The sequence below is a fragment of the Parasteatoda tepidariorum genome, chromosome 1 (assembly GCF_982258835.1).
Source record: "Parasteatoda tepidariorum strain Cologne lab strain chromosome 1, Ptep-v5.0, whole genome shotgun sequence".
NCBI lineage: Eukaryota > Metazoa > Arthropoda > Arachnida > Araneae > Theridiidae > Parasteatoda > Parasteatoda tepidariorum.
Genome location: NC_141755.1, coordinates 9194094 through 9220335, shown reverse-complemented (window position 1 = coordinate 9220335; position 26242 = coordinate 9194094). Strand labels below are relative to the sequence as shown.

At 30.0% G+C, this 26242-nt stretch overlaps 1 protein-coding gene across 8 annotated transcripts in view; it reads left to right on the top strand.

The window, feature by feature from the left end:
* Positions 1-26242, top strand: part of LOC107436783 (teneurin-m) — a 579494-nt gene that overhangs the window by 524135 nt on the left and 29117 nt on the right. For 7 of the 8 annotated variants that reach the window (XM_043049130.3, XM_087159056.1, XM_087159061.1 and 4 more), the window contains 12 exons: positions 9571-9762; positions 14191-14278; positions 15422-15609; positions 17539-17631; positions 18497-18768; positions 19520-19631; positions 19744-19848; positions 20371-20565; positions 21782-21991; positions 22672-22857; positions 23529-23678; positions 25143-25350. In XM_043049130.3, the coding sequence (XP_042905064.2) occupies positions 9571-9762; positions 14191-14278; positions 15422-15609; positions 17539-17631; positions 18497-18768; positions 19520-19631; positions 19744-19848; positions 20371-20565; positions 21782-21991; positions 22672-22857; positions 23529-23678; positions 25143-25350 (1999 nt within the window). Of the gene's footprint in view, positions 1-7791; positions 7915-9570; positions 9763-14190; positions 14279-15421; positions 15610-17538; positions 17632-18496; positions 18769-19519; positions 19632-19743; positions 19849-20370; positions 20566-21781; positions 21992-22671; positions 22858-23528; positions 23679-25142; positions 25351-26242 lie in introns of those variants that run through there. The other variant, XM_087159094.1, reaches the window with a different exon arrangement.

Genomic DNA, 26242 nt, shown 5'->3' with positions numbered 1-26242 from the left:
CGCTGTTGTGACGACGAGCTTCACCTCCGTCTCTTGTGCCAGCGCCAAAAAAACTTCATTGGCGCAATATTCAGGATTGAAAGTTGACAAATCGTCTCTAACATTTCCTTTGGCAAAGATGCCGTGTTACTCTCCTGAACTTCTCGACTAGTCCTGGATAAGGGAGAAAAATTATCATTTTCGCTCGCATGCATTTTTCTTTTGCTTCTTTTTCCTTTAACGTTCCCATTGTTAGAGTTTGCTTGACGGCGATTAATGGTAAAGGAAAATTTTAAATTTGTTTTTTATTTGTTCTTTCAATCTTCTTTTCTTTCTATCATAGTAAGCCTTCAGCTTAAATACTGAAGGATTCAAAAAAAAAATATATAAACAAATAAAAAAAGGAACGTTTCTTCGTATGTGATTGATTAATATTTGGTATGTATCTCTGTATCCTTTTGTAAAAGATTTATTCTTTTTTTTTTTCCTTCCCTTTATTCTGAACAAAAAATTGATAGGAAAATGGCGAAGGCTGAAAATCATTATTCATTCCAAAAGTGTAGGAGAAATCGCTTTTTGATCAAAGTTCAGACATTGATTTTTTTTTCCCTGGCCTTTCTTTCTACTCTATAAGCGTATTTTAAAATTTCTTTTTCCCACATCTTCTGCAGCTTGAAATTCGGTTTTTTGTATAAAAAAAAGTTTTTTTTTTCTTTTTTTTTTAATTTTATTTTACGCCCACTTCTAAAGAATATTTTTAAGAAATATTTTTTGAGATTCTTCATAAGGAGGACATTTCCAAGCCTTTAGAATATCAACTGGACGTAAATGGTACAGAGAAAAATATTTTTAGGTAACATTTTATAGCCTTTCGTAGGTGACAACCTCGAAAATAAATTGCTCACATCCCCAAACGCGCAACGCATACTAAGTTCCCGAGTTATTCAAGATGGGGCGGCATTCCCTTCTTATTTTTCTCAAAAGCGCAATGTATTTTCACAAATATTTCCTGCAAGAATTTTCCTTCTGTAATGATTCAAATACTTCTGTCTGTTAGTTAAAACTATTTTAACAAATTTTAGTTGAAGGTGGATTTATTAACAATTGTATTTTTTTAAATAATAATGTAGAGAAGAGAACTAAATCTACGGCAATTTAAAATCTTTTAACAAACATTATTTGAAGTCAAAATTATTTCAAAATTCTATGTTGTCATTTTCAAATAACAAAGAAGAGAATAAACAATGATTCTACTGTATTTAGATACACTGCAAAAAATTTCGGATCAAATTACGGTAAAAAGTACCGCATTCAGTATACCGGTACTTTTTACAGTAAAATCCATTTTTACCGTAGCATGCTGCGGATCAGAAAAATTTATTTGCAGTACCTTTTACAGTAATAATTAAATCACTTAACGTAAAATCACTAATTAATAACGTAAAATCACTAACTCACTCTAATTAAATAAATATTACTGTAAAAAAATATGGTATAATATTTTCTGATAAAGATAGATTTTACAGATGATCACCCACGTTACTATTTTTAAATAATGACTGAAAAGTTCTCTCATGAATCTCTAGCGTTTTAAACCATTTTAATATATACTATACTAGATTAAGTTGATTGCATTTGACAATTCCGTGTTGCTAGTTTTAGATTATACAGATTTTAGCTAACAACTAGGTTAACTATTAATAGTTAAAGTAGAAAACATTTAGCAATTCTTTGCTGCTTTTTTTTAGATCATAAATAAATAAAAAAGAATATGCGATTTATCTGATTTCATTTCATTAAAGACCATTTTAACTAATATTAGTTGAATTGAAAACATTTCTAAGTTGCTGCTCTTAATAACAAAATAAAAATAAGCAATGAAAATTATGCATTTTATTTAATATATTATTAATAAATAATATATTATTAATATATTATTAATAAATAATAGTTGAAGTCGATGGTCGATGGAATAATAGTTGAAGTTGCATTTTATTTAATATATTATTAATAAATAATATATTATTAATAAATAATATATTATTAATATATTATTAATAAATAATAGTTGAAGTCGATGGTGTTCAACATTTCTATCTCATTTTTTTTCTTTTTTTAGAGAGAATAACAAAAAGGGGAATAACAATGATAGAAATCGAAGTCGAAAGCATTTAGCAAATCGATGTTGCTATCTTTAAATAATAAGAAAGGAAAAATAAAAATTTAAAGTAATATCGCGATTACAATAAGTATTGTTCAATTTAAAATAAATACTGCTATTTAATCCAGACTTGCCATCTTTTTCTACGCATTTAGAATTGACACATTCTGATTGGTAACTGTTAAACTTTTGATTGTTTGCTCATTTAATATTTTATAAAAGTCGTTCAACAGCCGACCCAATTTTTAAGTCTACGACTACCAATGTTCAACTTCGTAATCTTGTAATTTTGAACCCAATAAAGACAAGGGAATTTCTGGATCAAGTAGTGGGCGAAATTTGCCTTCGTGGAAGACTTTTTGATACAATTAATCCGAATTTACTTTACTTGAAGAGTAAAATCATGAAAACCTCCCACGGTTAGCCTGACTGCAAGGGGATTCTAACCAATGATCTGTTTGACACTGAGAATATTTTACTTCAGCACTGTGGTCGGTGTGAGCCGGGTGTAGAATTCATATCATCCAACAATCTGGGATTCGAACCTGGGTTACCTTGGGAGGTCTGTCCACTGGTCGTTATTTTCTATAAACCATCTAAAATCTTCAAAAAGTGAAAGGAAATTTTATATATATCATATGTTAGAATGTGCGATGGAGCATGAAATTAATGCAATGTAATATTTAAAATCACTTAAAAAATATTATTGAACTAAACGTCATATTAATCTTAGCAATCATATAATATATCTTAATATTAGCTGTTTTTAAACAAAAACAAAAATTATACCTACGTAATATTTATAATCACTTTAAAAATATTATTGAAATAAACTTCACATGAATCTAAGCTAGCATAGAAAGTATTTCTTAATACTTACTCTTCTTAAACAAAAACTATTTTCTTTTAATTTCTTGAAATAGAAGTCTAAACTTGTTAAATGCAGTAATTAAATTAAAAAGGAGTTAAAATTTGAAAATTGGCTTTTCTTATTTGTGTCATATGCATATTAGAGATGGGTTTGCGCTAAAACAGCAAAAACAATCATTGAAATTCGTATTTGGCATCCGCCCGATATTTATTCAAACTGTAATAACTACTTTGAAGTTATTACAGTTGAACTACTGAAAAGGAGCAAAATTATGCTTTGAATATTGTGACAAAAATATTCTTCACGCAGTAAAATAGAAAATAAAAATATGCTCTTTATCTCGAATGGTATATTATTATTGAATGAGATTATTAAGCAAAAGCAGTTTCCTCTTCAAAATTTATCTGAAGTTTTGGTATAAAATCAATTTGAATGTTTATAAATTCAGAGATTTTTATTTTTCTCACAGAATAAACATAAATAAATTAAATTATAAACAATGCTTACTTGTGCTTATGTTTACTGTTTCGGAGTTAGAAGACTTAAAAATATAAAAATTACCCAAGAATAACATATTATGTAAACAAATTAAAAAGTGAAAAGAAATTCTAATAGAGGTCAAATTTTAAACCGTTTCAAAATGATTACAGTAATTTTGGGATAAATTTCTCGAAAAAAAAATGTTTTAATGTCCCTAATAATCTTTTAGATCTCCTTTAAAAAAAAATTTCCGGTTTCTTAGAATTCAATTCGCTGCTATTACTGTGTACACAATGGAATGTTAGTGATATATATATATTTTTTTTCAATGTATGGCTTTTAAAAAAAGAGATTGTTATTGAAAGAGAAGAAACGAAAAACTTTCTTTCAGTTTTCTTTCCTTTGTTTAAAAAGAAGAATCGAAATAATTAACTTAATGTGTTGTTTATTTATAGATAAAATAAAATTCCATTAACAGTAAACGTTGGAAAAATACGTTAATAAACGGAAAAAAACTTCAAAATGCTTTTTTTTTTTTTGACAAAATAAAGTTGTATTGTTAGAAAATATTCAAAAGATGCGCTTGGAGAGTTATAAAAATGCAAAAAAAAAACTATACTGATTACTGTATACTATACTTATAATGATTTAAAAGCACTGATTATTTGTTTTACTTTATTTTTTTCCCTTTCATTTGCTTTTTTTGACTTTCTTATTTTCCGAACATATTAGCGTAACTGCAGTTAACCATTATTAAGTCCATAACTACACTAAGAAAAAAAAAAGTATGGTCGAAACTACCAGAATATAGTAAAGTTTTCCGTGTTTCTGACTCTATGGAAACACCGAAAAGCTCGGTAATTTTTAGAGAAGCTCTTTGGTAATTAGTTTGGTAAAATTAACTATGAAATATAGTTTTGTAATATTTGATAAAAGTTTTAAATAAACGTTTAATTCTGAAATGGAAAAAGTTGGAAGAAAAATTCGCGTTAAGGAGTTTCAGGGTTTTATAAAATGAAATAAAACGTGAATTATGTTTGATGCAAAATTGCATCGCTTTATTTGATTTAATCCCAAAATTCTTGAAATTGATGACTGCAATAAAAGTCAAAGCAAAAAAGGGTTGGTGTTTCGACTTGCTTTTATGTAAGCACAGTGAGAAAAAAAAAATATGGCCGGAATAAGGAAAAATTTTACCTTTCTTCTGGCTCTATGGAATACCAAAAAGCTTCCTGTCATAATGTGCGATAAAATTTGGTAAATGTAGTAAGGTTTGGTAATGTTATCATGGTATATTAGAGTATGACATAGAAACTACTTATTCGGTTAAACAAATTTTTCAATTTTGTATTTTTAAATAAATCTGTGGTAAAAAAAAAAACCTATAAAAATTATAAACCAGACTTTCCTGTACACCGTTACCATATGAACGGAAAAATTACCCAATGAATTGTTTAAATACCGTATATTTTTTATGCCAAAATATTATTTTTTCTTTTAACAAAAACGTCATTATCATAGAATACGGTAATTTTTTTTTCTCCATGACGGGGTGATCTGCCCTTAATTAAAATGGTTGGGCGAAAATTTATTTTAAATGAAATAAAGATCAGTACTAATTTTTTAAATATTAATTTACATGAAGTGGTAATTACATGTTCATTTCATTATCAATTTTTAAATACACAAATACTACTGCTCGAAAAAATTGCCATAATGTGTGAAAATAGTCACCATGAATTTTCACCATGAAATTCACCATGAGATTTAACTATCGCAACTTAAGAAGTAGAAGAAAAAACTACAGTGAATCATCGTAAAAAATTTTCATTCTCATTTTGCAAATGCTAAATCTTTAATTAAAGTGTCTTGTGATGAGTGCTTGTTTTAAATGACTATTTTATGTAACTTTAACAAACATTTTTTTCTACAAATTTGACTTAAGGAGCAAACATTATATCTAAGAAAGCGTGGACATTTTACTTTGGACGTAACTCAAATTGCACGTTTGTAAGAACAGATATAGCTTTATATACGCGCTGAAAAAAACAGCTATATTTCAAACTGTGTATTAAAGAAAATAAAAACAGATTGAAATGCCTGTTTAAGAAAATTGCTAACTTGAAATGGGCTTTTGAAAAAATGGAAAAAAAAAAAAAACAACTCAAAATACGCGTTCAATAAAATGGAAAGATAATTTGGTTCAACTTTTTTAAATTACAGTTTGGATTATTGAATTTTAAAAGGATTAACTAGTGAATAATGTTTATTCCTCATATTTAAAAAAGCTCTAAGTTAATTTTCATACACTGTAAAAATTGTGGTTTGAAATCTCTCCGAATGAGATGTTGAACATTCCAAAAAAATTGTGTGAAGAAACTCTTTATTTCAGCAACACCAAATCAACCTTTCATATACAATTTAAAGAGTGTAAATCTAAATACTTATAACGGAATAGGCTTGCGTCAAACATTCGCCCATTCACACAAAACTGGAATTATTTTCACTTCCGAATTAAAGTCGATGTTGGCGAGCTTTGAATATCGTCTGTAGATTGTTTACACTTAAATACAAACTAGTGGCAGTTAATAGAAATCTTCAACGCTTACCATCGACCAAAACAAAAAGTTTCCGTTAAAATATTTTTTTTTCAATGGCAGGCACCGACTTTGAATCTTTGCCTATGAAGATGCCGGAATTGTTACTCATTTTGCGTTACCCAGTGGGTACCTGTGAACCAAAGTCACGGAGGCGAGCAACATTACCCACGCCACACTGCTACAAACCCGTTTATAGGGTGGGTCACATTCAAACATCACAGACACACAACAGAGAGAAAGAAACATCCATGTCCAGAGCGGGATTCGAACCCGCAGCCAACGGCTTCGCAGTCAGGCACGCTAACAACTCTGTCACCTCGCCGGCCGTTAAAATATGAATGCATGTTTCTAGTTATGTCATATGGATAACTATATTTCTATTTTTAAACCTCTGCAAAATGTACTAAGGGATTTTATAATGTAATATTTCTATCGGCTACCACTCTGTTTAGCCGAGCTCTAACTCTTCTTAATATTCTCTGATGCGTCTGTTTGATTTACAATCTAATTTATTTTAAAATTTAGTGTTGTACTTCGCCAAAACAATTTTACTGACTCCTACGTGTATTACAACTTACTTGTTACTGTTTTTATAAATTTTTAATACTACTCTACAAAAATTAAAAATAAAATATTGGGGGCTTTTTCACAACAAATAATGAGAAAGAACATTCTTGTTGTTGTAGAACACTTTGGTCTAAAGTAATTGTCACCTTTTTTTGGTGTTAAGATACACGAATATTTTTTGCAATGTAAATATTTAGTATGCCTCTTTTTCAAAAGTAATAGGTATTGAAACTTTGGATCCATTATTTAACAAGTGAAAACATTTGTAATTGGTGCAATTCTAGAGACTCGTTTTTTAAGTATGTAATCTGTTGTTTATAACTCGCATTTCAATCTGCCTTCTTTATCTTAAACTCGCCTTTCAAACTACGTCCCTTTCCTTAAATGTGCATTTATAACTGCGTCCCTTTTCTTTAATGAATACTTCATCTGTTTCCTTAAATTCGCATTTCAAACTACTTCTCTTTCTTAAAGGCACATTTTAAACTATTATTTCTCTTTTATAAACGCCCATGTCAAACTCCCCTTTCCTTAAACGTATATATATATATATATATATATATATATATATATATATATATATATATATATATATATATATATATATATATATATATATATATATATATATCAATTTTTTTCCCTTTTTTTAAATGCACTTGCATCCTTTAAAAAAACACTCATTTTCTAAACGCAAAATTAAAAATTAACCAACAGTATATCTAAACTTTTAACGTACCGTTTCTCAGTGATTTAATTTATAAAGACTGTTAATCAGTAAGAAAACAATATTTTTTTTTAATTGCATCAAGACATGAGGGAGAAGACAATATTCCCTTTCATCTTTTGCAAAATGGTAAAACTAAACATCTCTTTCCTAAGTACTTCAAAGAAAAGAATATCTTGTGTCTTAATATCAAATTCACTTCATAAAATGATTAATTTTTACAAGGAAGCGCACATGTATTAAAACCAATTGCATTGTAGCAAATTGCAGGTGCAGAGGTTACAAAGTACTGCATGCTTTCACGAAACGATTAATTTAATTTTCGATTCTTCAAACAACGTGTACACTTAATTGAGTACACGTGTCCAATTAATTGAAGACGAGGAGGAAAAAAACCGCCGGAGGTAAAAGAAAAAGGTTATAGTTCGACAAATCGTTTTGTAACGAAAGTGTTTGACTGTAAGCTTTTATTTGTTTTGACAGAAAGAAAAATGTATTCACGCTACAAAACATACGACTGCAAAGAAAAGTAATTAGTAACTTAGTCAATTTTTTTTATTATTATTGTAATTATTTTCTTTGTTTTGCAAATATGCGTATTTAATTAAAAACTGTACAAAAATTCTAATATCTTGATTATGATAGCTTTAATTATATCAGACAGTTATTTTATTGATTGCATATTTTTTTTTAAATGTTTTCATTATCTTAATCCTTCTCCAAGTGAAATAGGAAAGTCACAGTTTCAGTCCTAAATTAAGCTTTATTTTTTAAAATTTATAATTTTGCTGAAAAGAGCTATCTCGAAACAGATGGCTTTAAAACGGACAAATATCCTAAATATTTGAGGAGAACTATTACGCTTTAAACTATTAAAGCTATTAAAAAAAACTATTACTATTAAAGCTTTTAAGCTATTAAAAAAACGCCCATTTGGAGAGCTTTTTGCAACTAAATTAAAATTATTAACATTGCTTTTCAAACTGTTTCACCAAGAAAACTAAATAGCCACAGTTTAAGTAGTCGCCAATTTGATTAGATTTTTTTTTCATATCGATGAAATTTATCAAAATCAATGAATATAATTTTTATAAGCCCGGAAAAATTTAGCATTGCAGTAATCTTTAAAATATTACAAAAATTAGATTACCAATTATTTCCAATTTCATAAAACTGGCCTTACTTCATATTGACGTTTGTGTGCCATTTACAGAATTAGCATTGAGTTGAAATACTTAGAAGTACTAAAAGTCGAAAATTCTGAACTTGACATTCTATTTCAGTGATTCAAAAATTTGCATAAATTAACTTTAAAAAAAATCAGATTTTGGTATAAGAAAATATCCTTTTTCGAATAATCTGAAGCATTTCGCTAAAAACATTTAGTGACATAAGAATTTGTTTTGCAAAATGGCGAGTACTTAGTTGTCAACACAATACTAGTTGCAGTAGTATATATTAATGTCAGCGATTCCCAAAAAGGGATTCGTGGATCCGTGAGATTCCGTGAAAGAGTTTACAGGAGTTCCGAGAAATATAACTTTTTTATAAGCTGTAATGGGTTTTGAAACCCTGTAATTATATAAATAATCCATTCAATATTTATTTCGGTTATTTTATGAAATTTTTAAATCAAAATACCAGTAAAAAAATTGCAAACTTTAAAAAGAAAAAGAAAAAAAAAGCGTTTTCCTGATAACAATATAGGTATTTAGGTAAAGAGAGAAACACGTATAAAATATTAATATCTATTAAAAAAATATGTGTGTCTGATATTCATTCTCAACATTTGTAATAAGTTTTTATTTCTTCAACAAAGACCACAAATCAGGTGTTTTTTTTCTAGTGTAAGTGTTCCACCAAAAGAAGCTCATTTAGCGCTCTGTGGCTGGAAAAAAATGGGTACCGCTGACTCATGTTAGCACAAGGATAACTGATTTTTATTTATTTATTTTTTGTGCAACGCATGTAATTTACTGCCTTACTATCTTTTACCCGAAAATAAATAATTATAGGCCTTTTCTTTACCTTAAAAGAATAACACATTCTGCGATTTTTAAAATAAACGTTTCAATTCATCGCTGATTGGTAAACAAGGATGTGATTAACGTACTTTTATTTATCTATTTCCTTTTTACCAAATTCGTGGAAAAATACTTAATTGTTCGATTTCTTTTCTTTCCAGGATTGTTCGAATCAGATAGCTATACTCCGACCCATGTAACAAGCACAACAACTACTACGGCCACTCCATCCGTGAAGTCTATTCCTCTGGCAGTCGGCAGGTCCCACAGCCAGACCACCAACATGGACCCTCGCGACTTCCGCTCCTCCTGTCTCGCTCGGACGCCGTCCGGTTCACTCTTCATCCCCAGCGGTAAGGACAATCCCTCCCTCCTTCCTTACTCATCACTTATCAAAATCCTTACCTTTTTTTTCTTCTCAAATCCAACCTTATCGCCTCGTTTTCAACTCACAAGCAATAAAAAATGGGCAATCAGACAGATCGACCTACCGCAAACCTTAATCTCAGGTGTGGAACTGTCACTTTAAAATTGTCGAAGCGTGACTCAGTAAAGATGGCCCGTCGACTGCATATTGTCGGCTTAATGAGGAGGCATGCCTGTCGAAAAAAAAAGTCTCTTGAGAGATTTGTTTGATTGGGGAGAGAGAAAAAAAAATGTTTTGTAGGTGATTGTTGGATTGGTGTGTAATGACGTGAAAGTGATTGATGTGATGCAGGAAAATTGTATAGCTTTGTTTGATTTGACGTTCTCATGAAATCAACAAACATTTGTCGAATTTAAAATAAACATAGTTAGGGGCTCATTTTGAGAGAATTGCGTCATTAAAAAAGATTTATTTGAGGAAAACTCGTCTAGTTAAATATATTTTGAGAGGATTTAAATTTGTATTTATTTCTTTTTCTGTTTTTTTTTTTTTTCATAAATTTCTGGGTAAATCGTTAAAAGTAAAGAAAAAAAAACGTATTTACTTTAGTTAAATTACGGAACGTGTGCATTCAGCCGTTCGCATACATCTTTTTGAAGATAAACATTTAAGAAGTATTTAGTAGTTATTAAAAAAAAACACTATTTGTTGTAATGCATTTAAAAACAAATTCAAAAATAATCTTTTTAAGTAATTGGTTTTGCCGTATAATATCTAAACATACTTTTAGAAAAAACTCATTATTTTTAATGTTGCTTTGATAACTTATACCGAGAAAAGTAATTTGCGGAATTATTTGCTAACAATAAATACACACAGAAAGAGAGAAAGGTTAAAAAATTTGAATAAACTTGAAAATCGAATACTAGATGGCAGCACCTTGCTTAAAGCACTATAATTTAAATAACATCAAAAAGGGAAATAAATCAACATTAAACTTTTTTACCCCCTCATTTATTTAAGTACTGTTATAAAAAAAGAAACAGATGAAATTCTTGAAATAGATTGGTAATATTTTTATAGCAAGCCCGTAACTCAACAATAAAAAGAAAAAACACCGTTATCTATCATTTATTAAAAATCCTCTACTTTTTCAACATAATTTAAAATATATATCTACATATATCATTTGTCTTATAATATTCATGCGATATAAAAGAGAGAAAAAAAATATATTTCTCATAGTTTTTAAAAGAACGTTTTGAACACTAAACATAATTTTTTTAATGAAATAAATGCATAATTATTATATAAAAACTGTCTTGAATAGCTGATTTGATGAAAGAAAATTCATTGCTCAAAACAGACAAATAAATTAAAATTTAAAGCAATTAAGTTCATTTTTCAATTATTAGACTTTTTATTCCTAAATTAATGGTTTAAAAAATATAATCTTTACTTTAAAACCAGTATTTTCAAGCCAGATTTGTAAACCTTTTTATGTAACTAAAAATATTCCACGCGTTTTCGTTTAGATAATTTTTTAAAAATAGCTTATATCATTATTTTTTTTTTTCAGAATTGCTTATTTTTTTTACAAGCGTTTTCTACTAATACTAATTTCTACTAAAAATAAAATATGAAATATTTTAGATTTATCAATTGTATTGTATGTTATGTCTTTCAATTTTGTGCTTGATTAAGTGTTATTACTATTTATATTGTTACTAGAACTAGTGCTATTTAATTACTAGTGTTGTTTAATTTTATTTATTGATTCTTTGCTTTTTTTTCACCCCGTACGACGAACGGAAATTCAGATAGACTATAATAAAAGATAACAAAATTATGCTAGTTTTAGGTTTACCATCATTACAGCCTCCACATCCTGCTGTGCAAAATAAGAATAATTTAAAACTAAAATGATTTATGAGTATTAATATTTATCAGAAAGTGCAAAATATTCATTAGATTTCGAACTCACCCGGTAACTTATATAAATTTTATGCAGGACGTGGCATTTCTTTTATCAGATGAAAAGTCTAAATGCTGTAAATCAATTGACAGTGTAAAGACGCTGTAAATATATTGATCTTTATATGATGCATGCTGAATATCTTCGTTTTCCTCTGAAAGTTCGGAATGAGTATATAATAACGAATATTTCGGGCAATCACCAAAGCGATAAGTGAATATCGATATTCACCAAAGAATTCTATTATTCTCAAAATTTCAGATTTTCACTGTAATAAACATAAATTTTATGCAGAACAAGGTATTTCCATAATCAGTTAAACTGTCCAGTAATAACTGTAAATTATTAAGTGAACTTTAAATAATGCATGCCGAATGCCTTCATTTCCGCCTGAATTAAAATGCCGAAATAAAGTGATCTATAGCTAACATTTGGGTAAGCGATATGAAAATACCGATATTCTCCAGAAAATGCTATTATTCTCTTATATATACTATATTCTTAAATTAATATGTAATATAGATTTTATGCAGGATGCGTTGTGATCTTTCCTTTATTAGATGAAAGGTATTAGTCCATTCAGAATGGACACTATAAATCAATTGAAATTTAGGTAAAATGATTTGTAGTAATGCATGTCGAATACCTTCATTTGCCTCTATAAGTGCGAAAATGTCAAGCATTTCCGGGATTTACCAAAGTGATAAGCCATCAATGTTCACCAGAGAATGCTTATGTTCTCCTTTTTCTCATTGTAAAACATATACTATAAATTTTATGCAGGATGGTTTGTGGTATTTCCTTTATCATGGGAAAGGTATTGGACCGCCCAGAATGGACACTATAAATCAATTGATCTTTTAGTGATGCGGTGAGCATGTGTGTGATTCCCCACTGAGACTTTTTTTTTTCTTTTACAAAAATATCTCTCCGCAATCTCCGTAGGAGGAAGTTTTCTCTTCAATGATCCCCTGCTTCAGAAAATCTTTTGAATTTTACCAGTGGGAGGTTGCAGACCCTCGTTTTAAATGCTATCTGTTATAAATAGCAGAAAATCGGTTAAAAAAAGGATTTGTAAATGCACTCGTCTTCTTATAAAGCCCACCAAAGAAGTTACTTAGCGGTGACGGAGATGAAAAGATTTTAACCCGCTTTCAATTGATAAGAGATTTATTGGGGTAAGAACTGGTGGGCAGAAGACCAGTTTTAAGCTCTCTGTTCGTACAATAAGCCGGTTTAACTTTCTCATCATTTCTTATAAAATTGATAATAGCTGAATAACTAAATACTATATGTATTTTCAAATCTATCTATATATATTTTTGTCAGTTTTTCAACGTTTATTATGATGCGCAGTAAGTTAAGTTAAATACTTAAAAACCTGGAAGTAAATTTCTAATGCAACTAAGAAAAATTTTGAGAAAAATGACTGGGAAATCCAATTTGCAATGAGTGAATATTGATATTTTATCCCTTTTATACTGATAAAGGACTGGTGTTCCTTCTCTATATTTTTTTCTGCTGCTCTAATTCCAAGCAAAAATATATTTTATTATATTATTTAATTTTCCTTTTTATTATTTTACTTTTAAAAAACAGCCTAGTGATTCCTAAATAAATCTGACCAGCAGAATTATATTTGTACTAAATTTTAAAATACAAGAAAGTAGTTTGAATTTTTTTTTCATTCATTTTCAAAAATATATCAATAGTTGTTTTTGAAAATTAAAAAAATTTAAAAAATTATTAACTGTTTCTCTTAGATATAATTATTTACAAATTCGAAAAATTATTTTTTGAAAGTGAGTCGTGTTTGGAAAATTTTTAATTTAACGCAGAAAAAGACGTCTGTGTTTTATGCTGTATTTAATAACTATTAATTATTAATTCTAAATATAATATGTTTCAATTATTTTGACCTAAATTACTGCAAAATAATGAAAAAAGATAAAAGATATGTTTAATAAAAATTCCTCACTAAAAAAATAAAAATTTCAGCAATATTATTTCATCAAATCTAATCATAGTGTAAAATAAATTTTATATATTAATTTAAGATATTAAATCTTAATAGGTTCTTTTTTAAATAAAAAAAAAGCTTTTCTTAGTTTTAACTTAAACTACTGAATAAAAAATTTAATTCTTTTCATAATGTTTGTCCTTAAAGTGTTTATTCATCTTGTACATTTAAATTATATCAAATTTATTTTACATTTTGATGAGAGTTGAGAAAAGAATACTGTTGAATTTTTATTTTTTATTTATTTACATTTAGACATTATTTATCAATTTTTAATTTATAAACTAATCAGTTTTAATTATTTATTTATGCCCTCGAAACTAGAATTAAAGTAGGTGTTTACTAAAAAGTGTTCATAAACGCTATAAATTTTTGTTTGATACCATGGTAATTGTTATAATAAATACCTGTATTTTCAGAATGTAAAGTTCCTGCTTCACCTTTAAATTGCCATTTATCTAGCCAACTTTCGAAGTCTGTAAATGAAAATAAGAACAATCCAGAAAGGCAAGTAAATTATTCTAAACATTCATATATTAATGTATTCTAAACATTCAATCTGTAATATTTAAAGTTGTTTTACGAAGGTTTTGTAGTTTTATGCTGAAACGCATTTTATTTTATTTTATAACCGTCGTTGAACAGCCGACCCAATCTTGAGTTTACGACTACAGTTGCACAACTCTATAGCCTTGTAATTTTAAACCCATTTTAGAAAACAGGGGATATCCTGGATTAAATATCGGGAGAAATTTGCCTTCGTGGAGGACTTTGATGGAAATAACTCGCATTTACATTAAATGGAGAGGAAAACCACGAAAACCTTCTACAGTTAGCTTGATGGCTAAGAGACTCTAACCAATTTTCCGTCTACCATTGAGGATATTTTAATATGTCAGCATTGTGATCGGTGCCAGCCGGGAGCGGAATTCGTTTCCATCAGCCATCGCAGGGAATCGAACCCGTTCAACCTAATTATAAAGCTGGAGCTCTAAGCCATATAACGCTTTTCAGGAAATTATGTGCTCTTTTAATATCTGTCGTGAGTTTGTAACAGTTACTCATGGCTCATAATGTTTTGTCCATCTTTAACCGGAACATGTCACGTTAATTATGAAAAATTTCGTAAATTAATTAAGAAGAAAAGCCACAGTTGTGTGGAAATGAATAGCGTTTGTGATTTAATTTTTGGTCTTGGAAATGTTATGCATCGCTTGGAATCATGAAAAACTATTTATTAATTGTCATCTTGGTAGAAATCTCACGCCAAAGCGGAAAATTTTAAGAAATAATAATAACTTTTTGGATGCTTACTCTCTTTGTCCCTTTAATCACCTTACCCATTCTTCTAAGAAAATAGTATTTAAAATATGTAGTTTTTAAATTTTATAAATTTTTCTCCTTTTATGACGATTCTGTTTAGCAACATAAAATATATAGTTTAAAATTAAACTTTATCTTTGATTTTAGGCATTTAAACTGTGAATTTTTGTATTTTCCTCGGCGTAAGAACTTTGAAAAACACTCTTAATCTGGCACTCTTTTGTGCAAACTACATATATATTCAGTAAAAACATTTCAATAATTAAAAACTATAACAACAAGGATATTTAAAAATGATACTTATGCTTTACTATTTGTCAATTATAGATGCCACTTGAGTTACTCGTCCGGAGTTCCAGTTCCGGTATGCAACAACGTCCGGCGGTCCAGTCCGGGACACTACTCCCGTTTCCATTTCCGGAAATCTTTCTCATCCCGTTGTACATGGAAGTGTACAGCCATAGTCTGTCTATTTATATCTTTAGCCATCTTGTCAGCCCTAGCCTATTTTGTAGGTCAGTATCTTTTTCATATTACTATTAATTTATTTATGCGACTGAAAATAAATGCTTAATAATACTGGGGAACAAACTTTTGTTGCATTTATGCAAATATGTGATGTTGCCTAATTCTGGCGTGGAGATTTCAAATCTAAAATTAATTTTGCTACTTATGATACAGATTTTTTTAAATGGCATTTTTAGTCTTTTTTGCTGTAATTTACAAGTTAAAAAACATAATATATGTCAGAGGGGTCGCAAAAATATTACATGTTTATGGGTAGCTTCCTTATCATGACCTGTTCAGAAACACACAGTTTATAATAGAGAAGCCTTCCTATCGGAGTTTAATGACATTTCCGGGCATGGGTGCCCATGCAGTTTTGATTCTGATGATGTGCCCTAACTCCCCTAGAAGTTCGTCGCAACATTTACGTGATCCCCTATTATATATAACGTTTTTAAACTTGCATATTTCGACAAAAAATAGACTAAAAAATATAAGTTAAAAAATTTGTAACCCGGTGAGCGAAACCGATTGCAGTTTTGACAGCCGACTTAGTTCTGAGTTTATAACTATCAATGTACAACTCCGTAGCCTTGTAATTGAATCCAAACTCAGAAGACAAGGGAACCTTTGCGTCAGGCAAGGGTACAAATTAGCCTTCGCGGAGGACTTTTTGAGGGACCTAAAACGCATTTACGTTACATGCATAAGTAAACCACAGAAACCTTCCACGGTTAGTCCGACAGCAAGGAGATTCTAATCCATGATCCGTCCATCACTGAGGATATTTCACGTGATAACTGTGGGTGAAGTGAGCCGGGAGCAGAATTCATATCAACTAGCTATTGCTGGGATTCGAACCCGAGCCACCTTTTTCGGAACCGAACGCTCTGTCCCTTACACCGCGGCTCTTCCAGTGTAAATAAATAATGAAAATCACTCGCTAAAATTTCTGAATTACGTAACTTCAATTGGGAGGAGGTATAGTCCCCGAATCCCTCTTTCGCTGCACCCCTGAAATTTGTTTCGCAAAAAAACTTATAATAAAAGAGAGTTTAAAAACCGCTGATTACATTATTCAATAAGACAAAAATGCAACAAATTTTAAGTTTCTCGGATAATCTTGCTAAACTGCATTTAAGCGTAACACAAAGTAACTCGTAAACAACTGCTGCATTAATTTAATTGGATCAAAGAAATAGGTTGAATAATTTAAATTATAGAATTAGTTTATCACACTCTGTTAAGCAATCTGCATTTTTCTTTTCATCTGCGAATAACTTCTTCGAGACAAAACCGCAAATTAAATTTCTACAAACCATTATTAAATTACATTAATAACACACCTTCCCCAGTGAATCTGTTCTATTTATTGCAGCGTCTTAACATTAATTACTTAATAGTATTAACGAAAATCTTTCAGTGAAATTCAGCGTCTGGAGGCCATTAAAAGTTCTCCATTCGGTAACATAGAACAGTGAAAGAATAAATGAATTCATTTCACATCAATTTATATTTCATGACGAGTTAATTGGATAACTAGAAGTCCCCAGGAAAACGACCCTCTAATTTCAACTGGGCGGTAATTGGAGCTGGCTGATCGGTAACATTGCTTTTGTACCATTGTTTTCGGTCCCTTTTTATTATTGGAATTGTAGTTAACTTCAAAGACTTGAAATAATTCATCAAAAGGGAATATCGGGCTTTTAAGCCGGTAAGAGAAATCGATTTCTTGAAGAACTTTGCCGATTGTTCATGATAATGATTATTACATTAGGGTGTTGGGTAACCGGGCAATTTTCACCTATATGTTATTAAATATTTTGATTCAGATATATTTATTCGGTTGGTAATTATTTATTGCTGCTTTTTTTCCATATAAAGTCTAGTTTGAGATACAATGTTTGCTCTCCTTAATGTTTGTTTTTATTTTTTAGCGCTTATGTTTCCTTATTGGCATCATGCCAGTTCTCACCCATGCCCTGTGATGGTAGATGATATGGAACAGGAAATAGGAAGAATTAATTCAGGTATTATAATTTTTGATGAGGATCTACTCTCTTCTTTCGTCTTCAGCTGTTTAGATAGTTATTGACGGAACAAATTGCTAATTCTTGTAAAAGAACTCTAAAATTTATAAAGAAAAAGTATAACTGTCTTGTATCATTCAACGTGTCATGCTTTTGCTGTAATTGTTTTTATGATACTTTTTCAGTTATTTTTCCTACTCCTTAAATGTGCATACAAAATAACACTTTTTTTAGCAAATAATATGTTTTCATGACTATTGTGTAAGTTATTCATAACTGTTAAGTTTTATGTTTTAAGTTTTAACGCTAGATTAGACTTACATTGGGATTTTAATAATTAATAAAATTTAAAAATTTTCATCCAAACTTTGGCAATTACTGATTATGAACTAATTACACTAAATGGATAAAAAATGTACAATTCGCCAAAAAGACCTCCCTGATTAACTTTTGATCTAATGACCGGATTTTCATGTTCTGGGACTCAATCTTAGTGTTCCAAGGGGATGACCTAAAACATGCTAATTACTTAGTTGCAGACGATGTTTTAAATTATGAAATTAGACACAAAGACCCACTTTCTCTGAATAAACATACCTTTTTTTTTGACGGATTCGAAAGTTTGACCCCAAAAATATTAGGGGGCAAAATCCCTCGATCTGAATTGTGGCAATATGGTATGCACATGCGCTTTTATTATCTTCGAATCATCATGCATAGATAAATTAAACAAACCAAAATATTTAACGACCCAACTAAACTATCAATACTAAATATTTGCCGCAACAGCTTTTCTAGCATTGACTATTTTCTTAACATTCATTTAAAGGACTGTCATCGATGTATTTTCTTTTACGTCTTTCAGCAAACATCCCAAAGAAAACACCTCCACCGAGGAGTGAAACTTTCTCTGAGCTGCAACTGGGCAAGGTCACGACATCCAAAATCGGAAGTTTCGGTTATTGGAACTACCAATTTCACCTTCGAAATCCATCTCTAGTCAAATTCAATTACACTCTCGCTCATGGTGCAAGCTTGGGTGTCTATGGAAGAAGAGACGGAGTACCCACGCACACCAGATACGACTTCTTCGAAATACTTAAACCAAGGAGCAGGAGGACTAAAAGATCAGATAAAGTAAGTCTCTGCCCTTAAGCTCGTGAGTTGCTGGAAAAACAATCAAGTTCAAAACAAGTCTAAAAATAATAATACGTTTATTTTGAGATAATATTATATATGTATATTTATGCAGTATTTTATGCAACATTTATTAATGTCAGACCTTTTTCATATAAGAGTATCATAGCAAGGTGTTCCACATTCATTATCCTTAATTTATATTTTTTTTATTTCTTATCAAAATATCAAATATATCTATATATCTTATCAAAATATATAATTCTTATCAAATACCTGGATATCTTATTTCAAACCGTAACTCATTTTTAAACTGAAAATATTAAAAAACTATATCTATGCATTTTCGAATAGATGTACGCAGCTCAAAATGTGGTAATATTACTGGGAAGCAAAAGAAGAATGTTAATATAACTGGACACAGCACAGATTGTGCTTTTTTATAAATCCAAAGTTTGAACGCCTATGTTATTCTCAAAAAAAAGTACATACCAAATCAATTTAGAAATTCGCTAAATACAGATAAAAGCGAATAAACCTTTTTCCAACACGCATCGCACATTTCAGGCTATTTTTTTTCTTTCTTTTTTTACATTCTCTATTTCTTATTTAATTTACATCTAACATGTATTTATGCAGGAGAAAATACTATTTAAAACAACATTGCTTGCCATTTATTTCTTTTCTTAACGGTATAAATAAGTAGAGAAGAAATAATTTTAAAATAATGCTGTTATTTTTTTCCCCACAGGAAAGTTTCAGTGTTGAATTTGTGCAGTTTCTGGATCGAGGGTTGTGGTATGTATCTGTCTATAACGATGGAGATCAACCAAATGACGTCATTTTCACATCAACTTTTACGGGTAAGTCCAACTTCAGCAGTGTACGAATGTTAAGCGGGTATAAAAGGACATGTATTTCACCCACTTTTCGTTGTCATGGCCACATCAATTAATTTCCTTAATCTATTTTTAGATGATTCTAGTTTACCTTGTCCTTATGATTGCCATGGTCATGGTGCTTGTGTTATGGGCAGGTGTGTCTGCAATCCGGATTATGCGGGTGACTCATGTGCATATCGTAAGTATAACCAAATTATTACTAATTCTAGAACGAGACTTCTATTCATATTATGAAACATTTCTAGTTTTCTCATGTAGTCTAATTTGTTTATTGCAAATCCTGTTTTAACAAGATCCCACATTTAACGAGAAGTTTTTTTTTTTTTTTTAAAAAGGTTGGTTTAATCTTAAAAAGTATGTATGAAATTATATTATTGCGATTATAATTTGGATTTAACAAGGAATGTTTCATAAACTTCTGAAAAAATATTTTATTGAATGTGTCAATCGATTGTTCTTAGAAATTTCATTCCATTCAAAAGCATTTTAAAAAAACTTTTAGAATCATACTTTTTCAAAATTGTATTTTGATCTTCAATTTTAAATCATTACTTCAAAATAAGGCTTTTTAACCCGTAATTGTAAGTTACATTATATAAATAACTGTTCAACCAGAATAATTACCACGAAATGTTATGTTTATTAATTTATACACTGTTACGTAGAAGTCAGATATATAAAATTATTTTTTGACTTTCAGGTGTGTGTCCAGTTCTGTGTAGTGGTAGAGGACAGTATGTGAATGGTGCTTGTGTGTGTAGCTCAGGTTGGAAAGGTAAAGAATGCCAATTACGGGATGATGAATGTGAAACAGCAGACTGCAATGGCCACGGCGACTGTCTTGACGGCATGTGTAGATGCTTTCCTGGATACAAAGGGGCTCACTGTGAAGAAGGTATGAGTCATTTTAAAACTGTTTGCATCCAATTCATCTGCAAAACAGTGATATAAATTTAATAAAATGTATCCAAGATTTAAATCAAGAATAACTTTCGAAGCCCTTTCGCCAAGAAATAAAAAAAAAATTAACAAAAAAGCCATAATTTAAGTGCTTTTAATTCGAAATTAAATTATTCGTCATTAAAAAAAATGGTAATATCTTATTTAGTGAGCGTTGTTTATTAGGAAGATAACTTCAGAGTATTTGCGATTATTAAAAACCTTGTTGCAAAACTTTAAATAGGGATCTATTTACTCCTGGGCCTATTTATTGCAAGATGTGTGCAATGAATAAGTGATAATAATGTATCCCTTTAGTTTGTCTAGGTATATCAGGTTTAATCTTTCTTCGTTTATTTGTTTTAAACTACCCTAATTTACAATGATGTATTTACATTAGTGTCAAAGTATATTAGGATCATAAGCGACTATCATGCAAGCAAATATCGCGTCACAGTTTTCTCAGCGGAAATCGCCATTTTCAAAAAAACGTATTATGCCGGTTTTCTTGATGTTTAAATTTAATCTTGAACTATATTCATAAGTAGATTCATTAAAAAGAACAATAAATTGATCCCTTTAATTTTTTTAGTACAGCACATATAATCTTTCTCTCGTTAATTTCTTAAAGTTACTCTGACGATAATGCATTATACATTAATGTCAAAGCGTATAAATATCATTCAACGACCCTGATGCAAATATTAAGTTACACTTTTTTCTACGGAATTTGCCATTTTCATAAAACATCTCATGCAGGTTTTCTTGATGTTTTTATTTAATCTCGAACTGTTGTAGAAAAATACATTCATTAAAAAGAAAAATTAATTTATTCCTCTTGTTTGTCTGAGTACAGCACATATAATCTTTCTCTCGCTAATTTGTCTTAAGTTACTTTGACTGTAATGCATTTTACATTAATGTCAAAGCGTATAAGGGTCATTCAACGACACTTGTGCACATATAGCTTTAAATTTTTTTTCTGCGGAATTTGCCATTTTCAAAAGCGCACCATGCTGCTTTTTGTGATTTTTAGAACCTCGCACTGTTGTGGAAAATAGATTTATAAAAAAGAACAATTAATTTAGCCGCGTATACCAGTACTCTACATAAATACATCAGGTTAAGTCATCTGACAATAATTAATCGATCTCCTTCTTTTTTTTTTTTAGTGGATTGCCTTGATCCCGATTGTTCAGATCATGGTTTGTGTCTGGGAGGTATGTGCGTATGTCGAAAAGGATGGAAAGGTGCTGATTGCAATGAGCCTGATTCTGATGCACTCCGTTGCTTACCAGACTGTTCAGGACATGGACAGTTTGACTTGAAATATCAGAAATGCACTTGTGATGAACAATGGACTGGAGCGGATTGCTCACAAGGTAACTAAAAATATTATGTTTCACATTACATTGAACACGAAGACTGTATCCTGCTTTGCAAACTTCATTAAAACAATTACGCAAGTTCATAACATGTTATAAAATAGTGCTAGGTAAAATTGATTATTTTTACCTAAATGGTGTTTGAATTAGAACAGAATCTTAAACTAGACTTTCAAGGCTACCCAAACTTCTTTTATTATGATTATTTTTTTAATTATTTACTAAAATCGCAAATTATATCAATATTGGCATTTATAAAAAAGTAATTGTAGTTTAATTAAGTAAATAAAGCTAAATGGCTGTGATTTTAGAAACTATTCACGTGTCTAGTTTGGTAAGAAGAATGAGCCAATTTTCTGCACAATTTCTACAGCAAAAGTAATCATTTTAAACTTTTTTAAGTGAAAAAAGAATATTAACTTTTCCTTTCTCGTTTCGCATCTTTGTCTCAATTGCAAAGCAACATGGCAAATTTGAACTGGAAGAAAACTTTTGTATAAAGCTAATATAGCTGTTCTCACTAATAAATTGTTCCCACAAAGTTTAATTGATGAAAAAATGCGTAAAAGTCATTCAAATGTTTGTTTTTTTTTAATTATTATTATTTTTTTTAATTGATGATAGTTGGAAGGAATGTGCTATAGTTTAGAGATTTTACTTTCTTATTTTTCCCTCAGAAAAATGTGATCTCGACTGTGGTGATAAGGGTCATTGTGAAGGTGGTCAATGTGTGTGTGGTGATGGATGGACAGGGCCAAAATGTAGTGAAAAGCTCTGTGATCCACGTTGTACAGAACATGGTCAGTGCAGGAATGGTACATGTCTTTGCATTCAAGGATGGAATGGAAAACATTGTACTATAGGTAGGTAAAATCACTTGTCCTTTTTTCCTAACTTCCTTTTTTCCTTCTAAATACTGTTTTAAATTATAATTACGTTATAGAACAGATTATTTTTTGGAAAAAAATAGATGTTTTATGTTTTGTTTAAAGATAAAGGATGTTTTACGTGACGATAGGGTATTTAAAAAAACTCGAAAGAAGAAATCTACACTTGTACGTAAAATTGTTTTACTTTGCACAGTTACGTATTACAGAACAATGTTAGTCCTTTACAAAAGCTGGAACAGAACATACGTAAGCTTACGTAAATGCGCAAAAAGTCTAAATGTTTATAATTGTGCAATTTGTAATATTGTTCGTTACGTTAAAGTTCTGTATTTGACATCGAGTTCTGTTTAATTTGCTTACATTCTAAAACAGATCCTAAAACCTCTGCATGATTATTACCACAAAACTTGATTTTCTTATTAGACTTTATTTTTTGAAATTTAAGATAGATTTCTTTTTCTATTAAATAATCAGCAAAGAAAAATATAAATTAAGCCATATCTAAACTTACGTCCATCAGTTTTAATGCATTTGTCATGCAAAACTTTACTGATATCAATTTCCTTTTTTGTGTGTTGATACTCATATAATTTAATATATTTAATGATTTAGTTTCCTTAAATAACATTTCAATTTTCCTCTAGATGGATGTCCCAAAAACTGCAATAATAAAGGAGAATGTCAGATGACTGATGACAATGAGTGGACTTGCCACTGTCAACACGACTGGGATGGACCCTCGTGTGCAATTCCTTTAGAAAGAAACTGCAATGATGGCAACGATAACGACAAAGGTAATACATGCAATTGCAGCTTTAAAATTTAGGAATGTATTGTAAATACAACCCTTACTCTATACTTAAGAATCCTTGTGAAAAATGAAGTAAAAAAACATACACATTAAGAGTCGCAAATTAGTACTACACATAAGAAAGCTATTGAAATATAACGAATTATTGCTGAAGAAGGTGAGGCTAAAAATATAACCTGTTTGATTACAAGGGGAAGGAGATTAAAGGTGACTTCAACTTTTCTATGTTAAACTCGGATCTGCTTAACGCTTCTAACTTTATCGGGTAAATAAGTTAGTTTTTATGTTTTTCTTCTATTTTACTTGGCAGTAATACGATAGATTTCGACAGCGTTTTCCTGATTAAATATTAATGTGTGACTCCTAATCTGCCTTTCAACTGAAAAAAAAGCACAAAAGTTTCGCGAAATATTTGCATTTAATGTTGTTTTTTCAATTGCACGGAAGTACACTTCATTGCTTCATTTTCGTCCAGGATAGGTCTGGTGTGGGTGGAACACCCTGTATTCCTGTATTAATGCTGCATCATTAGTTTACTTTATTCAGTAGCTTCATTTTAGCATAAGTATTGAGTTGTTCAGAAAGTAATTTTGATTTTTTACTAACAAAAGACTCATATTTTTTCACAGCCAACTTCACACTTAAATCATTATATATCCTGACTGCTGATATAACAAGGCTTGCTTGTGAATAAAAGTTCAACTGATTCTATACAATAGTGAAATTGAAAGGAAATACTGTAAGCGAAAAGCAGCATTTTCGGCATATTTTAATTTTTTACTGTCGGAAAAAAATAAAAAATTATCTGCGTACGGAGAAGATACGTTTGACAGTACACCAGTTCCAAAACTGATTTGCAAACTTTTGATCAGGCAATTAAGATGTACCACTACTGTTAAAGCTGTTTAGGCTCAATAAAAGCATTAATTGATGCAAACCGGCGAATAACAACTCTCGAGGTCGCTGAGAGATTAAATTTATTGAATTCTACCATTCATGTTCATTTGAAATGCCTAAAGTTTAATGTCAAAGCTTGAAAAATGGGTTCCTTATGTTCTTACGGAAAGAAATATTTGCCGTCAAGTTGACATCTATGATTTGCTTCTTAAACGTCAAAAAATTTATCCAATTTTGAAGTGCATCATCACGGGGACGAGAAATGGGGGACAATTTTTCGGTAATGTTCAATTTTTTTGACAGAAAAACCTTCACTTTAAGTGGGGACGTCAAAAGTCACCACTTGATCATTTTTTTTTTCTTGCGCGCGTCTCAAAGCGAAAAAATTTTATGAGCGTGGAATCATGCTACTACCAGAAATATGGTTAAATGTATTGGTCTAAAATAAACAATATATGATTCAATAAAGTATTTATTCAATATAAGAAAATCGTCTTTCATTAAAAGAATTATTTTCGAACAACCCAATAATTCTTCGGATCTATTTCAGATGGACTAATAGACTGCGCTGACAGTGAATGCTGCCTAGAGAAAGCTTGTGAAAACAATCCACTGTGTTTCTCAGCGGTCGATCCACTGGACATATTGTTGAGGAAGCAGCCGCCTGCTGTAACGGCTTCCTTCTTTCAACGAATGCAATTTCTGATTGAAGAAGGATCAGTTCAAAGCTATGCACACAAAAATGTTTTCAATGACAGGTAAGAAAGGCACATTATAGAATTAAAACTATTTCATAGGTTAGATGTTTGATTACATGATATAAAGTTTGAAGTGAGTCAATTAATGTATTTTAAATTTTTAATCTGTGCTGCCAGTATGCTTGGAATTTTATTCAATACCAGGTATGTATGATATAAACTTCAAATAATAAACTATATTGCAATTTGAAATAAAAATTTTTGCTTAAGGATCTTTGTTATTTGTCTATGTAAAAAATTAAAATAAGTCAGATTATCGATGTGGGAAAAAAAATGGACTATCGATATCTGTCCATCGATGTAAGAAACAAACAAATCAGACTATTAGTCTTTATCTATGCAATGTCTGCCGAACCCTGAATGCCTGTCTTAATCACAAAACTCTTTTTACATGGAATGTTAGTCCTGTAAATTTTACTATAAGCGAATAGTTTCGAAGAAAGTAATACTGTCTTTTCGTTGGGGTAAAATGATATAGGAAATAACATCGATTCGCAAATAAAACAAAAATATCCGTACACATGCTACCGATGGTATTTTGTTATAGTTTAATAATTCCAAAATAGCTCTCGATCTTTTTATTTTTTTTTAATACTTAAATTATATCTTGCTTTATAGGTGTATTGAAACCTATACGTATTTCCGCATCCCTTTTGTATTAAAACTCACGTATTTTGTTTTAGCGAAACTGTTATGAAATCTATAAATTTTATCTATAATTTACATTTTTTTTAGAATAGATAAGCACCATATCATTTTTCCCCGGAAAGTTCGTCAACCCATGTGGTTAGTGAGGAAAAAAACATGTTTTGAAATCTGTATTAAAATATATTAAAATCGTTTCGTGTTCTTTATTTCAAACCATATACAAAATGCATTATAACGCATTATT